Below are 16526 nucleotides of genomic sequence, written 5' to 3'. Positions count from 1 at the left end.
ACCGTTAATTTTGACCTCTCCCTAGGTGAAGCTTCCCTGCCTGTATTGGTTTTCATATAGACTGTCAATTCTAGATAATTTGCATTTATTATATAGTGCTGTTTAAACTCATGTTGGTTACTATAAAAAATTTACTGCAGATACTAGAAAATTTGGAACAAGGCTTAGCTGAAGATGGAAGTATGACTAACATTACACAGGAGAACAGGCAAGGTAGGTATTCCTTAAACATTTTTTTCACAGGCAGTGTGTTTTTATCGCTTGCCTAAGTATGCCAGAAGTTTTCACAAGACTGCCCAGAGTTTTTAAAACAGTATTTTTGTGATCTCGTAGCCTGCTCAGCCTCTGAAGTTATACACCTTGTACTTTTATTTGCTGGAATTAATTTCACAGTTTTGCCCTTGATCAAACCGATGCACTAAATCATTTTTTTTTCCTACTTAGAAGAAACAAAGAACATAGCTGCTGTCCTTTAGTGATGAATACATAAGTGTATTGCTGTGCAGCTAGATGAATGGTTCATCTTAAGCCTTGGCTGACTGGCTTCTCCAGTCCTTATGTCTGAAATACACTATATTTTTTTAGATTGAACTGCCATCATACAGCGTCTACGCTGGCTGGCCTAGAATGCTGCTACATAGATGGCTGAGCCTCACTGTAACTGTATGGTACTTAGAGTCCTGAAATACCCAAGTCATTTAGATGATAGTAACCTGCATCATTATTCTCATGATTATATATGCAATTATATTTTTTCCTGTTCCTTCTGTTTTAGTTGTTTACTTTCAGTAGTATAGGACACATTGCTGCCTAAAGAAGGGTCAACAGGACAAATTAGTTGTCCGACCATCTTTTTTTTAATGGAATTTATACTAACAAGGTCATTTGAATACACTTAAGAATTGGACAAGAGGTGACATTTTAGGCATTGTTACGGATTATGTGAACCACTCATGGTGCCCAGCAAGGTAAAAACATCATAGCAAGAAAAGAGAAACCTTTCAGCTTCAGCTTACAGTCTTAAGGAAATCTTACCAACTTCTTTCTAGGATTACATTCACCTAGAGCCTGTGGGAAGTAAAAGTCTACCTCTGAGGTAGTAAAAGCCGATCAGAGTTGTTAGCAGAGTTAAAAAATTACTGTAACCAATTCCCTAAAACAGTGTCTCTATGGAAGGGTGCGGAGCTGTCTGAACTCTCCTGTCTGGTCTGGATGTAAAGCAGCTTTCATGTGTTACTATACTTGACTTAATACACCATCTGGATATACCCTAAAAAAAGTGAGCATACATGTGAGCAGCATATATATCATCAAGGCATTTGCAAATATAGCCAAATTAATACATTTACTACTCTTCTCAAAAGGGTTAGGCAAAAGATAAAGAATCTCATATTGAAGATTTATCCACAGCGCTCCAGGAGTTTCTGTTCTCTCCTTGTATCTGCTATTCTTGCCTCTCTTCTACCTACTTTTCCCTGTTATCCACCTTCTACCATAATTTTTATCCTTATCATTCCCCTTTAAAGGTACAAGGATTTTTTCTAGCTGTGTCATAATCCTGCATCCCGCAGTCTGCCTCACTCGTGAGTTTCTGGCTCCTTGCTTTTCCTCTCTGCTGCTGCTTTAGAGCTGAGATAAGCTTAGGAGGAAGAGTAGTTAGAAAAGCAGCAGCTAGTAGTTACCAAGGGATGAGACTGCTGAAAATTTGGAGAGATCTTTCTATGTCTACTGTGCAGCTGACTGCCAAAAAGCCCGTGGGATGGCTGCAAAGGCTGTTGACTGCTGTTGTCTGTGGAGGTCAGCCAGGTCTGCTCCCTGTCTGCTGCTTTGCTGCATTTGGAGCTCCAGGAGGCTGATAATGGGTTCGGTTTTTTTCATGTGAGACTAGCTGAAGCAAACCTTATTAACTTCATGTGAAGACAGCTTTAATTTATTTTGGGAATTATGCTTAGCACATTATTTCTTTATGCTGGTGTAAGAAGGTGCCACACTGATCTACTTAACACGTACGTCTCCTCTAGTCAGGAACAAAGCACCTCATTTGCCAGTTTTTCAGCAGGCAGAGATTTAGCATTGCACCGCTTACCTGGTAATGCATTCTGTAAGATGCCAATTTTGCAACTTCTCAGTGTGCAAAACTCCTATTGAAATGAATGGCAGTGTGGAGTACAGAGTCCATGATAAATAACAGGGAAAAACAAATACTTTGAGTGGAAGCATGGCTTCATAGCCCTGCAGAGTGGGTTTTGGGCACTTCAGTAACGTACAATGATCGGCTGTTCGGTTTTCTGTTTTTGTTTGCTGCTTTGCAGGGTTTCTTTAACCTCTTTCTGCCAGTGCTAAGAAGCTTTGTCCCACAGGGCTAGGCAGTTTCCAGGTCAGGTTCCTGTTCAATTTATGGAGCAGACCGAAGACATCTGGTCTGTCTCCTTTGCAGTCCTTTTTGAGAACCGTAGCTGGTGCTATTGATTGTTAACAGGAAACCTAGATGTCTCCACTGCAGGAATCAACATCTGATTTGTTGTCACCAACATCCTAAAAAGCTGAGTGTGGTTACCAAACTATGCAGACATGCAAAAAGGAGAGATTAACATAAATGAAATAATAAAGGAGAATCATTTAATTATGTCCAGGTTTTACAGATACCCACAAGGAAAGAAGAAGAGAGAAAACCATCATTTACATAATCCTCTCCATTAATAGCAGTAGGGATGTGTGATCAAGGGGGAATTTCTGAAACAAGAGCTAGGTGCAATTAATGATTTTAAGGTATAGTAAATGAAATAGTGGGTTGTATTGGGCCACACATTATGCCCCTCTTTTGATGAAGATAATTTGGGAATATTCATGGGTTATTCTTTTTGTTTTGTTGTAGAGGATTGAAGGAGTTTTTATTTTTAGGAAGAGGAGTTGACATTTCACCAAGCTCTCTTCTTATTTGTAATGGCATTTATGTGTGCTGAAAGAATTATCTATGTGACTTGCCATGCTTTCATCAGAGCCTACATTATTGATACAAATGAGTGGTCTCAGTTATCACAATCTCATTGGAAAGCCTCTTCTCCCTTTCCTCCCCCCTCCTCAAATCATTACAGTGACCTTGACAGCTGATTGACTGAGATACATTTATTTTCCAAATGTACTAAATTAATACTCCTAGTGTTTATTTTTGAGGATTAGAGGAATATTTCTAGCATTGATCTACGGTACTATAACAGGAGAAAATAAGGATCTATGCGAACCATTCTCTTACAACATCAGGAGTCTGTCTGCAAAGCAAGAGAGAGAAATCTGCTGCTGCTGCTTTTAATGCGTGCAAGCTCCAGGAGCGTGGGGAAAGCAGACAGGCTTGGCAGATTTTTTCCAGCATATCTCTCAGCCAGAGGCAAGCACAAACAGTCCCAGACTCAGACAGTTGTCACCCTGCATGTCTTGGCTCTGAAACGACATTTTAGCTATGTTTGATTTTTGAATTTATCACATTTAATGCTGTAGATTACATGTTTTTAAACTGATGCTCATTATCACTTGAATCTTTTTAGGCACCTTTTGTTCTGATACTGGAAAATGTGTGGCTTCTTTGGGTGTTTATTATTTGGCCTGAGCTCAAAGCTGAACGGCTGTCTGTTACTCTGTGTTGTTGCATCGTGTATGGTCCCCAGAGCTGCTCGAGCAGTTCCCTTGGAGAGATGCAGAATTTTCTGTCTGATGGTGCAGCGTGGCTGAGAATTAAAAATTCTAGGCTAAAACTCAGTGGTGTTAACGAGGGGGATCTTGCAGAATCGTAATTCATAGGACCAGTAATTGATGGCAAGAAAGAACCTCTAATTTATTTGTGCAAATTCACAAGCTGTTCTTATTTTGCAGCCTCTGTTCAGCTGTGGAGGTCACGTCTGGGCCGGGTGATGTACTCCATGGCAAACTGTCTGCTAATGATGAAGGTACGTGGGTGGCAGCAACTGCAGAGGTACCGTATATTCTAGAAGAGAATGTCAGAGCAATTGCAAGAGAATTACTGGTGCATAGATGAGGGAAGACTACCTGCCGGTACATGGAGGTTTTGCTTAGTGAAGAATTAATTATACTTAATAATGTCTTATTTAATAGATAACCATTTGCAGTAATGTTCTCCGGGAACATATCTCTACTTATTTCTCCCCAAATCATCCTGAAGAACATGCAATAACAATACAGAATTTGCATTTTTAAATTGAATTTTTCAAACACTTAACTAAATGCTGTAATTAAAAGCAATTATGTGCTCTCTCTCTTACAAACTGCACACTAGGAATGTTGCTCTGTTTGTGAGCATTAATAATACTGTAGCCTTTGTATATGGCGAATAGCCAAAATTTCTAAATACATCCTTACTTGTCAGCCTATCTCAGTTGTAAGATACCTTCTTTCAATTTTAAATCCTCACTAGTGGGTAAGAGTGGAAGAGAAAGGAATAAAAGCAAAAGTAAATAGCTTCTGCTGTTGTTTCTTTTTCCCTTGATTCTTTCTTACTTTTTTAAGCACTCTTACTGCATTTGATGCAATACTCTTAGCTTCTCCATGCATTCAGAGGTAGAAATAAAACTTCTGCCATTCACCTCATGGTCAGGAAAACAGGGATGTTGCCATTCTGAGCTTGCAACAAACTGGTGTTATCTTGAGCTTAACGGTACTTCACAAATCAATTAGCAGCAGCAGCAGCAGCCCCACAGCAGAGCTGTCAGCAGTGTAATCTTCACAGGCCAAGATTTGCAGTTCTTGCTCCCTGCTCTTTGATTGCCCAAGGTCATGACAGACCTGATCCTCTGATGTTTCCTAAGCTAATTCCCAAATGGTGCTCCATTCCTAATATTGCAGTACCTCAAAAAGCATGCATTTTTTAGATAGAATCCTGATATCCAAACACTGCTTTACATGAAATGGAATGTAATTTTAATGAGAATTAGGGAAAATAGAAATTATGTTTTGATATAATGATATTGCGATCAGAACATTTGTCTTGAATAGAAATAATTGTCCATTAAACCATGAGCTGCTTTTAAAAATTAATAAGCATTTGCGTTGTGAAGTAGTTACTTGACATAAGGTTCAGTTTTTAAGTGAAGAAAAGTGCAAGTTGCCATCCCAAACAAAGAAGAATATATGAATAAGAAAATGCTGTAATACGTTTTTTCAAGAAGTTCACTTTACTTTTGACTGTTAATTGTTTTTAACATTTTCAATGTTTTTCTTCTCTTATACATACAAATACACGTGCTTGTACGGTTCTCACCTTTCTTCTGGTTTCATCTTGTTAGTCTTATTTTCTTCTAGTAATAGAAGTATATTTGTGAATACCCATTATCACCTTTTTGGAAATGGTACTTCAGAAATGCTGCAGCTCTGATACTTCTTAAGACCAATTGTATTTAGGGCCTATCTCACAGCTGTTAAGTTAGAAATTTATTGCTCAGCAACTTCCAGACTACCCACAACTGTCAGTGCATCATTACCTCCATCTGAATTTTCCATTTCAGTGCATTGGCTGTGGAGTAGTAGTGAGTTTTCAGAAATATCCCTGTATGGAGGAGTAGAGAGTTTTTAAGAAAGATTTTTCAAAAATAGTTAAGTTGCAGTTAAAATGGGCATAGTATATGACGTTAATTTTTCCCTTTATGTCACAGATGCTCTGTAAAAGAATTATATTGGTTATTTATAAATTTAATAATTTTTAAGACCATTCTAACGTGTAGCAGTGCTGTTATCATCATCTCAACCTTCTAGAGTATTCAGTATGAAACTATTTTTTCAAATAATTTTTAACCACACTTCTGTTAATTCTCCCATGGACAATTATATAAATTGAACAGTTTCACGTATTTATAAAATTCTTGCTGCTGGGTAATACACTTTTAAAACTGCATTTGTTTTTATTCAAGTATTTCAAGTGTATGTAGTTTTCCTTTAAAGAACATAGTTCTTTCTCCAAGTCAGTGCCATCTATTGCCATCTAGTGAACATTTACAATATTGAAGTATCGTCATATTTTTTCCCCAAGTACTATTAGGTGAATGGATAGCTTATGCCATTAGTAGATTAAAAAAGTAAAACTTAAGAAAGTAAAACTATGTGACATCAGTATATAAAAAAAAGAAACTTGTTATTGTGTTTTTACTGACTTCTTTCTATGGCCAAAAAACTTCAGTAGTATTTAATAGGGAACAATCTTGTCAGAATTGACTCTTGAAAATAGAAAAAATACTTTGACTAGATGTTGGACCTATACCTATTTAAATCAGTTATCCTCAATTCTAATTAGGTTTATTTCATGTCATCTCTCTTCTGAAGCACTTATCTGACTCAATGAATTCTGTTTATGTAGCACAATGATTTTCGTCTTTTTAAATATGGCCTCATTAGTTTCATAGATAAACATCTCATTAAATTATTGAGGTGAAGGGCTATATTGTTCTGGAGGTAGTGAATGAGGTGCAGAGAAGTGATTCACCTAGACTTGTGCAGGAAACCTAAAGTGTAACAGCAAACCAATCACACACCTCCTTTACCCTGGGACCACCTTTTCTGGGTACTGGATTCTGCCTGCTGTGTCCCTTCATCTGTGAGACCAATGATACATTTCAGTAGTTGTTTAGGGCAGACTTACTATAGGGTCTTTTCCTGGTCATCCCCTTTTCTTTGTACACCCTTTCTTAAACGTATTCTAGCTCACTTCTGTGCAGCACTATTGGCCTTAATCAAGTGACAAAAACAAAGAAATAGTCAAAACAAATCTCAGTCATAGGAACTGAATCAGCTTTTCCCTTTTCATGTGAACAAGGGGCAACTTAAGAGAGGCGGTGAAATACAGCAGGAGGGGCAGGAGAGACCATAACATGTGTCACTGCAGACTTCCATTTACAAGAACTGTGGGCTTAGTCACTGTGAAAGCATACCCAGAATACAGCAGAATGAGGGAATATTCATTTAAAATGCAACTGATGTTGTGCATTGCTTCATTTCAGCAATCTAATTGCAAAACTTCTGTCACTTTACTAAATCACCATGGAAGTGTCTTGAAAACTTTTAAAGTTCTTTTCATCTGAGCTAAAATAGCTTTTGACATTATCTTACCAGATTTTTACCTCTCTGAGGAATAAACACTTAAGTGCTTTCAGTATATATTGTAAATGCACTATAATTAAGGCATATTTTACACTTTTTAGATTTTTTTCGGTGTTGTCTCAGTGTTTGTAGAACCTGCCCTTCCTAAAAACAAAAGCATTAGAATTGATTTTAGTTTAGGTCTAACACAATTAAAACTGTACAAAGAAGGAGGTAACAGCTCATACTGATGACGCAAGGAACTGATGCCTAAGGACTTTGGTTCCTCTATGATTTGAAGGAAAAAGACTGCATGAATCATCGTGTCTTTTACCTAACTGTACTGCAGTGCTGCTCTTTGGATTCATAATGCTGTGAATCTCTGCTTTCGCAATGCTTTTACAAGTGCAGTAGATAGAGGAAGGATACATTATCCCTGTCCTCTCTTCCCAAAATATAGTGTTTATGAACTATACACTTTGTATAACTAAAGCTGATTTTAGTCTATGGTTTATTGAACCTACTCTCAGCATTCTACACATCATGGTCATTTATGTTTATTTCTAAATAACTCATAATTAATACTTTAATTACTTAAGGTGGTGGTGAGGGAAACATGAGCGTGTACAATGCAGTGACCATAAAGGGAAGTGCAGTTATACTGCAGTGCATCAAAGGAAAAACAAATCCCACTTGCTATTTTTGTGCAAGTAGATCCGATGGCGTACCACAACTATTTTGTATGAGGACATTTAATGTTAGCTCCAAATTTTCGTTATAAAAGCTATATTGAATTATAAAACAATAGGCCAACTCTTATTCATATCCTCAATTGTGTAACTTCAGTCCTTCTTTTTTTTGTTTTTTTTTAATGAAAGTATGGAAAAGCTGAAGGCTCGTGATCCTTAGAAATCAAAGACCATGACAGTACATCAGCCCCATCTTTAAGTCTTAAGATCACAAGCTGATCATTGGTTTTTTTACTGGCTGTACCTAATATGTCTTATTCCTCATAACCACAACTTGTGTCAACCAAGACCTTGCTCCTCTGGGAGGGTGTTTATTTGTCATTCCCACAGACACTTTTTCTTATACCATGTCACATTAGCAAAGCTGGGAATGAAAACATCAACTTTAGTAAATGAGAGTATCTCTCATCTACTTTATAATATGCTGCTTCAGAAGGAGCTGTCTGATAAGATGCTAAGAAGCTTACCACTGCTTCCATGATAGTATGGGGAGAAGAGTAAATGCATATAAAACTCACTGTGAGATCCTGAAGTAACTACAAAATTAGATTGTATTTAGAAGTGTGCCTGGATACTGTGATGATGTTTTAGGGTTTCATCCTGTGGCCATCTTTGCCTATGCTTAGAAGTGGCTTTGGACATATATAACTTAATCTTTTGTCTTCTCCTGGAAGAAATGGGTCTCATTCTTGTGACAGGTGCTGCAGGGCAGGAGTCAGATAAGCACAGATGCTAATGTGCTTTGCTGTCATAGGGAAACAGGGTGCCATATCCACGAATGCAGTGCATAGACTTCATGCTTCACCTCTGCTCTGACATTGTAGAAAGTGTGAATGTTCACATACTCCTAACTGTAATGCATATGGTGATGTACAGTCACTTGACAGGGATTGCAAAAGGAGAGGAGGGTTTGTTTGCCTGACTGGACCAAATCCATGAAGCCCCCACAGAGTGGGCCTCCAAGGCGTTACTTGGCTGCTTGTTCCTACCAAGGCTGGCCACTGCTTACACCAGGAGCCTGGGGTGTTACAAGTGTGCAAACAGTGCCCCATCATGAGCTGATTCTCACCAAGACTTTTCTGCAGTCAAGTCCATGTTAAGCTGTAAACTAAGCTGACAGAAACACTTTTCTGTCAGCTTAACTGCTTGATTCCTGGGACTTGTTTCTACATCAGTTTGGGGATGTGACCATAGGGCCTCCATCCCTCAAGATTGTGCTCTGCGTCTTTGTTTTGTAGCCAAAGCCTTAGAGCCTGCATGAAGCTGAGCACTGAGTAAGGGGCAGTGTTAGACCATGGAATGGAAGACATTGAGCACAAAAGCTAGCATTTGATATAATATTATAAGCACATTTTATGGTTGAAGGGATAAAATTCAGTCATAAACAATCCTTCAGATTTTATAAATTACACTCTTGCAGGTGTTAATAGCTAATACAAATGTGGCTGGAGTTCCTCTAAGGAGCCAGTTCAGGAGGTCTCTATTCTAAGTTTTTTATGCCTACCTAACACAGTGGGACTCCATGACCAATGAAGTCCTTCAGTAAAGCTGTTACAGTGAAAACAGAGTTTTTCCTAAGTCATAAATTTATGAAAAAAATTGATAACATAAAATTCATCACGTTTGAGTTCTGGATGCTAACTAAATCAGAATTTAAATAAATATATTTTTGTGTATATGGCCTGTTTTCTTTGCTCTGAACTTCTGTTACCAATAATAAGCAGGAACGTGGCATGGCATACCAGAAGTGGAATAAACTCTAAATATTAATGCTGTTCAGAATTAATCACTCTACCCACAATATACAAGTTGTTTGCATAAGAAAGGTCCTGTAGACTGCTTCCTGGGCTGTATAAGTCAGCCTCTACTATTACAGGACATGTAGTTTCTCTCATATATACAGATTCGACTCCAAAGACTTCTCTTGATTTTTTGTGTGTTTGAAACAATTAGTGTGTTCCAAATAGTGATCTGGTGCACGGGTCAAGTAGGGTTCAGTTGTTTTAAGTGCGACCTCAGGAAAAGAAATTCATTACACCTGGGGCACATTGCCTGCTTGGACTAAGCAGCAATGAAGAAAAAGTACCATTACCAGTAGCGGTGATCACATCAGGGACAAGTTAAATGAGCGCTATAATTTCACCAAGAAAAAGGGTAGAGAGTATCCCAAGATGTCAGTGCAGTTTTGAAAGATTATTCTTTGAAGTCTTTTGCTTCCTAACACCCAATACAAATTTTGGTATTAAGTAGAAAGGCAGGACTGTCAGGAAGCACTGAATTAGTACAGCACAGAGAGTCTTCTGTCTTTGTATATGCCTGGTTTCTATAAGCAAATGCAGGTTTTCTCTGCTCTGGATTGCTCCAAGAAGCCACAGCTGAGGTGAGTGCAGCCCTGTGAATGTACATCCTACCCATCTTCCAGGCAGCATAGAGCACTTGCAGAGTTTCTCATGTGTGCCTGCCAGAGACCATGTAGCCAGGCTCTAAATGTCATTTACTGCCCAGATCATTGAATTACTGCAATTTAACCATGAAACAGCTGGACTGCAGTCACCAGTCACATTGGTATTTCTTTCCTGTGGGAAACAGGACCATGATTCTGTTTAATCCTCTGTCACTGGTCATTATCTCAGAGTATGGTTGCACTGCATCTTGAGCAGGCAGATCTCAGAGCTGCCACTCGTCAGCACAGTTTTCCCTACTTAGTTTTAGCCCAAATCAGTTTTCTATGTAGATTACTCACTCGTTTTCCTTTTACACAGTATGGTAGAAGGGAACAAAGGTTCTGGTGGAGGGACAGAAAAGGTCTTGTTTCCCTTGGCAGCAGTGCTAGTTTGTCGTCTGAAAATGTGCATGAATTGCAGCTTCTGTCACATTATATTTTTCACAAGAGCATGTGCACGAGCAGTTCCCAAAGCTTCAGAACATAGTTTGGTAAACCATTTAAATTATACTTCTATTTGAAATATGAGACACTTCTCAAGTATGTATACCCCAGTCACACAGAAGGCTTTTGACTTGCAACCCAAATCGTAATCTGACCTGAAGAGTAAATGCTCAGATTTTTTTGCTTGGCATTTAGCAACAAACTGAATATGATACAGTAGAAAACAAACCAAGGAAGATCCCCTGTGCATGTGGTTCCAGTATAACCAAGAAAAGACCAACATGGCCAGCTACTAGTGCTACTAGTACAGATAGAAATTCTGTCCCACTGACGAGTTGCAATCACTTAATTCTGTTTAAAATATGTCTTTAAAAAAAGGCAACATAGGAACTGAAGAATGCTCAACTTAAATATCTGGTCATATGCTTTTCACCCCTTAGGACTACGTGCTTGCTGTAGATGTGTATCACACTGTCATCAAATACTACCCACAGCAAGAGCCTCAGCTGTTGAGCGGAATTGGAAGGATTTTTCTTCAGGTATGCATTTTACTCTAAATCTGGTAGGTGATATTGCTATTGACAGCTATGTAACTGTTGCATTTGAAACTGTGGCTGTTTTTATAGGGCATGTATCAAATTGTAGAGGCAGCGGTCAAAACAAAAAATAAGGTTTCTACCATAAGACATTAGATAAAGTAAGGAAATATAAAGTACCTGTAGTATTAAAAGTACATGCATGTACATTGGTGAACAAAGAATGTGCTGTAGAAAATCATGCTAATAATTTAATCAAACAGCAACATTCCGCTTTCCCTAAAACTATTGGTAAAGCTCCCATTGACTTCAGTGAGCCAGAATTTCACTAAAAATCTAATTTCTCACTGCCTCAAACTGCATGCAGCTTTCAGTCACACTGTGTAACTTCTGCCTTCATCTAGAAAAAAATGTGAGGGTTTCCTTCTTCTGTCCAGGTTACATCCCTGAGAAGACAGGGAGCTTGCTTTCTAAGCAACAAACTTAAGTACGTAGTATATTGGATGCTCCTTGTAAGAGGATATGATTATTTGATGTTAACAGAGGAATTTTTATTTTTACTTTAAGAGCTAATTATTTTTAGATACTGAAGTCATGTTTTTGGAACTAAGTTAAATAAAATCAAATTATGAAGACTGTTTTAAATATTTAACATTTTATTGACTGATTAAAACTAGTTCTTTCTTTTAAATGTTCTGCCACAGGACAAAAATAAACTGTTTCCCCTCAGTGGAAAAAATGAGAATTAAAAGTTTGGCATGTTTACTGAGAAGCTACAAGATGTTGCTAAGAAATGATCATAAATACAGCGTGATTAGTCAAAAAGCATATTATATTTGGACTTGTCAAGCTCCCAGTGGAGCGAACTGGTAGTTTGCTTTAGAAATTGATTATTCTCGTGGTTACGGGCTTCCTTCTGATTACCAGGCTAAAAATATTCAAGAGGAATATTGTTTTACACTTGTGCCAGCATTACCTTTTAGTTAAATTTTAGTTAAACTGTGCATGCTTTTAGGGTTCTTTTCATGATCTTAACGTGGTTCTTCCAAAGCCTTGTTTGGTAACAGATGTTACCCCGTCAGCTTGGTACCAAACAGTTAGATAATGGACTTTGATATGTTTTCATGTTCTTATGCTTTGTAATACATATATTCAAGTTGGATCTCTTTTCTTCTATTTGTTCTTATGATTTTACTGTCTAGATTGGAGACATAAAAACTGCAGAAAAATATTTTCAAGATGTTGAGAAAGTGACTCACAAATTGGATGGACTACAGAGCCAAATTATGGTTTTGATGAACAGGTAGATAATTTAATAGCTAAATGAAACATTAAAGTACAGTTTTGCAAAGTATGCATTGTGAGCATTAAACTACCCTTGAGATACTCTCATTCTCTTCTCTCTTTTATGTAACTACATCTGTCATAACTGGGACTGAATGGCATGCAGACCCAGGAGATCTGTATTACTCAGTACAGTCATGTTATCCTGGATTGAAATTGTGATCCTTCAGTTGATTTTACAAAGCTTTTTCTCACAGGCTTTGCATATTTTCAGTCTGCTTTTTCAATATACATTTGCATAAATAACTCTTAGGAGAGGAGAAGACCCTTATCCTACACCAGATCTGCTAGTAAAGTTACTGCCTGGTAGTTTCAAAGGATGCTGGAATGCATTTTAGTAAATCGAGCTGCATGGTGGGGGACTCAGTTTGTAATGGTTAGCACACTGGCTTAATATATTTAGAAAATATTATTCAAAAGTACTCTGAAAATAATATAGCATGGCTAATTTCATTATGAGAAATAATTCCAGGAAGAGAGTATGTGCATTTAAATTAATAAAAGCACAATGAAGACTGTTGCTTTGGTAGGCAGAATATATAGTAGCCAAACGATCCAAGTTGTCATTTCATTTGTCTGTAAATCAGTGTCTCCTTGCTGGTTGTAATTACACCGTGAAGAGCAAATGTCAGAAACTCTCACATCCATAACAAGAAAAATAAAAAATGGTGTCCATTCTTTTTAAAATATATTATCACCTTGAGTTTTTGAGGAGAACTCATTCATACGTCATTTACTTTCTAGAGCATTTCTCCACCTTGGTCAGAATAATTTTGCAGAAGCTCATCGATTTTTCACAGAAATTTTAAGGATCGACTCATCAAATGCTGTGGTAAATCTCCAAATTGCTACATTTATACTGAACACGTAAATTATTCTTGTAATGCTTCATGTGTGGATTTAATTAGTACCCAGCATATGCTTAGAGCTTTATAGAAAAATTGGATGTGACATATGTGCCAAAGGTTTTTTAGTATACATAAGGATAAGGCAAAATGGGATGGGAAATGAAGAACCTGTCTATATGAAGGTCGTGAATGCTTAGGCATGCGTATAGAAATTCCAAAACATTATGTTTTACAGTATCTTTGCAGAATCACTTTTTTTTTTTTGCATTCACTGTTTTTAGTGTAGACATGCATGTCAGAAAAAGAAATGGCAGCTGCCAGCATGTATAAGATAACTTGATTTCGCACAACATTGAAGAGATACTGTAATTTTAAACATGACACTTTTAACATGTTTCATATCAGAGCCTTGGATTCCCATCACAAAAGGAGATCAAAGAGAAGCTGTTTATTTACTTTTGGGTTTTCCACGTTTGGCAGCTTTCAGTGCATGGCCACAAAAGTGTTCCTGAGCCAGCTCACCCCCAGTAGCCTGTTCCAAGGCCATTTGAAGTCTGAGGGGACCTAGTTTAAGAAGCACATGAATTGCATCATTTTGCAGACTGTAAAATAGTACGTATTATAAACTGCACGAGATCAGTAAGGTTTCCTGAAGGGAGAGAAAAAGAATTTGTTTTAAGAAGGCTGTGTTCTTCCTTTATCTGCAGCTTTCAGAAAGTGCGAAAGTTGCTGCTGCTAAACATGTTATATGACTTTGTACTGTTGGCATCTTCTGGTAACTCATAAAACCTGTTCTGTGTGGAAAAGAAAATGGAACCTGACTTGATCATTTATAATGTATTTAGATTGCCCTATCTGCTAAATTTACTTAAGTCAGTTGTAGATGCCTTTGTGATAAGGTAATTTCTTCCTCTAGTTTATGTGGCTCTTCTATATGTAACCCAGAGAAAAAAATCTCTTCTGAAGATATAGCAAAGTCATTAAAAAAGAACTATGGAAATGACAGCATGCAGAGCCTCATGTAGCTTCTGAAATCTCTTTCAGTTGCCTTTCAAAATTAACTGACTAATGTCCTATCTGTTTATATTAAGTTTTAGACTCTGTCTTTTAGAGTTTCAGCACTTAGAAGTCAGCAGGTCCTTCTGGTACGGGATAAGTCTAGAGAATAACAAGAGGAAAAGGATTGGATTGTATGACTGATAATGTATTTTAGTTACTTGCACACACACACACAGAATAGTATTTCTTAGCACACAGCAAATCTGTTGTAACTCCAGATGCTAGAATTCTTTTTTTCATTCTATTTCATCACTTGTAAATACATACATACACACATACATATATCTTTACATAGACTTATTTATTTATTTACAATATATTTTTCTCTAGGCTAATAACAATGCTGCTGTTTGCCTTCTTTATCTGGGAAAACTGAAGGATTCCCTCCGGCAATTGGAAGGAATGGGTCAGCAGGACCCTAAACACTACCTGCATGAGAGCGTTCTCTTCAACCTGACAACGATGTATGAACTGGAGTCATCTCGCAGCATGCAGAAAAAGCAGGCACTTTTGGAGGCTGTAGCTATCAAAGAGGGCGATAGCTTTAATACTCAGTGTCTCAAGTTGGGTTAGATAATTTCCAACTAATTTTTTCCAGCAAGGCTGATTTTTTAAATTGTATATACTCTTGTTAATGTGTAAATGTGAAATAAAGTCTATTCAATTACGAATATTTGGTGGCATTACTAGAGTGTGTTGTCTCTTAACAGTCCTATCATTTTGAAGACTATGTGCTGACCTAGAGCCAACTTCATGTGAGTCTGTTACTGTTTAGTTATTCTTCATTACAGTGTATACAATGCATAGTCAACTACTCAGATTCTTTTTATAAGAAAAACTGAATTTGACCTTATATTGTCGAGATGATTGTTACAGTTTTTCAGTAATTAGTGAGCAAATCACAGGAGCTAATTTCATCAGCTAAGAATTATTGACAGAATACCAGTATGTGTATTATAGAAATGAGATTCTGAATGCACTTCTCTTCACTTGCTTCTACTGTGTGTGTCTCATTTTGCCCCCATCAGTCTACTGAGTATTGTACCTTTCTATGTCCGCTGCTCTCAGAGGAGGTTGGTTGATAACCATCATACAGGCACCATGGTTGATGTTGGACGAGACCTCTGGAGCTCATCTGGTCCAACCCCCCAGTCAAGCAGGGCCACCTAAGGCAGGTTGCCCAGAGGGCATGTGATGGAGTCATACAGACCCCCATAGTATGAGTCTTGGAGACAGGCTTGGTGCTGTGTGAGCATTGCTCAGCAGTAGCCAAAACTGATGTGCTGTCAACACCTCTCTAGCTACCAGTACAAAGCACAGCACTGAAAGGTCTGCTATGGGCAAAATTGACTCCATCTCAGCCAGACCCAACACAATCTGTATTGTAAAGATGCAGTTCAGATACTCCCATTCCTTGTACATGAATACAATATATAAATCACTTTAGTGGGGTTTTTGTTCTTGTTTTGAGATTTAATGTTTAGCGTGTTACACATCATGTGTGAAGTGTTCTATACTACACGTGTTTCTACCACATCCATCAATTCTCACCATCTTTAAATATGCTCACCTGTATTTTTAAGCTAATAACTCATTTTGATGCTTGTCCAACTGGCAATACTGTAGAGGGGCCAAACATAAGAAAGAAACTGTGCAATGAGGGTGGTGAGACACTGGAACAGGTTGCCCAGAGAGGTGGTAGATGCCCCATCCCTGGAGATATTCAAGGTCAGGTTGGATGGGGCACGGAGCGACCTGATCTAGTTGAAGATGTCCCTGCTTATTGCAGGGGGGTTGGACTGGATGATCTTCAAAGGTCCCTTCCAACTCCTAATATTCTGTGATTCTGTGATAACCTAACAATGTAACATAACACCTGACCTTCAGCTAAATGCATGGAAATTTTTGTTATATTAATTTACATATAATTATAAAATTTTTAATCTGGATTCAAAGAATCACAGAATACCTTGGGTTGGAAGAAGGGACCTTTGAAGATCATCCAATCCAACCTCCCCTGCCAGAG

At 37.9% G+C, this 16526-nt stretch overlaps 1 protein-coding gene across 1 annotated transcript in view; it reads left to right on the top strand.

Moving 5' to 3' along the window:
* TRAPPC12 (trafficking protein particle complex 12) overlaps positions 1-15171 on the top strand; it is a 44408-nt gene extending 29237 nt beyond the window's left edge. The window contains exons 6-11 of the mRNA XM_010184907.1: positions 141-213; positions 3868-3941; positions 11154-11252; positions 12452-12552; positions 13338-13425; positions 14831-15171. Of these exons, the coding sequence (XP_010183209.1) occupies positions 141-213; positions 3868-3941; positions 11154-11252; positions 12452-12552; positions 13338-13425; positions 14831-15073 (678 nt within the window). The 3' untranslated portion in view covers positions 15074-15171. The remainder of the gene's footprint in view (positions 1-140; positions 214-3867; positions 3942-11153; positions 11253-12451; positions 12553-13337; positions 13426-14830) is intronic.
* Positions 15172-16526: the final 1355 nt, after the last annotated feature.

The sequence above is a fragment of the Mesitornis unicolor genome, unplaced genomic scaffold (assembly GCF_000695765.1).
Source record: "Mesitornis unicolor isolate BGI_N332 unplaced genomic scaffold, ASM69576v1 scaffold44525, whole genome shotgun sequence".
Classification (NCBI taxonomy): Eukaryota; Metazoa; Chordata; class Aves; order Mesitornithiformes; family Mesitornithidae; genus Mesitornis; species Mesitornis unicolor.
This window is presented reverse-complemented; position numbering and strand designations above follow the sequence as displayed.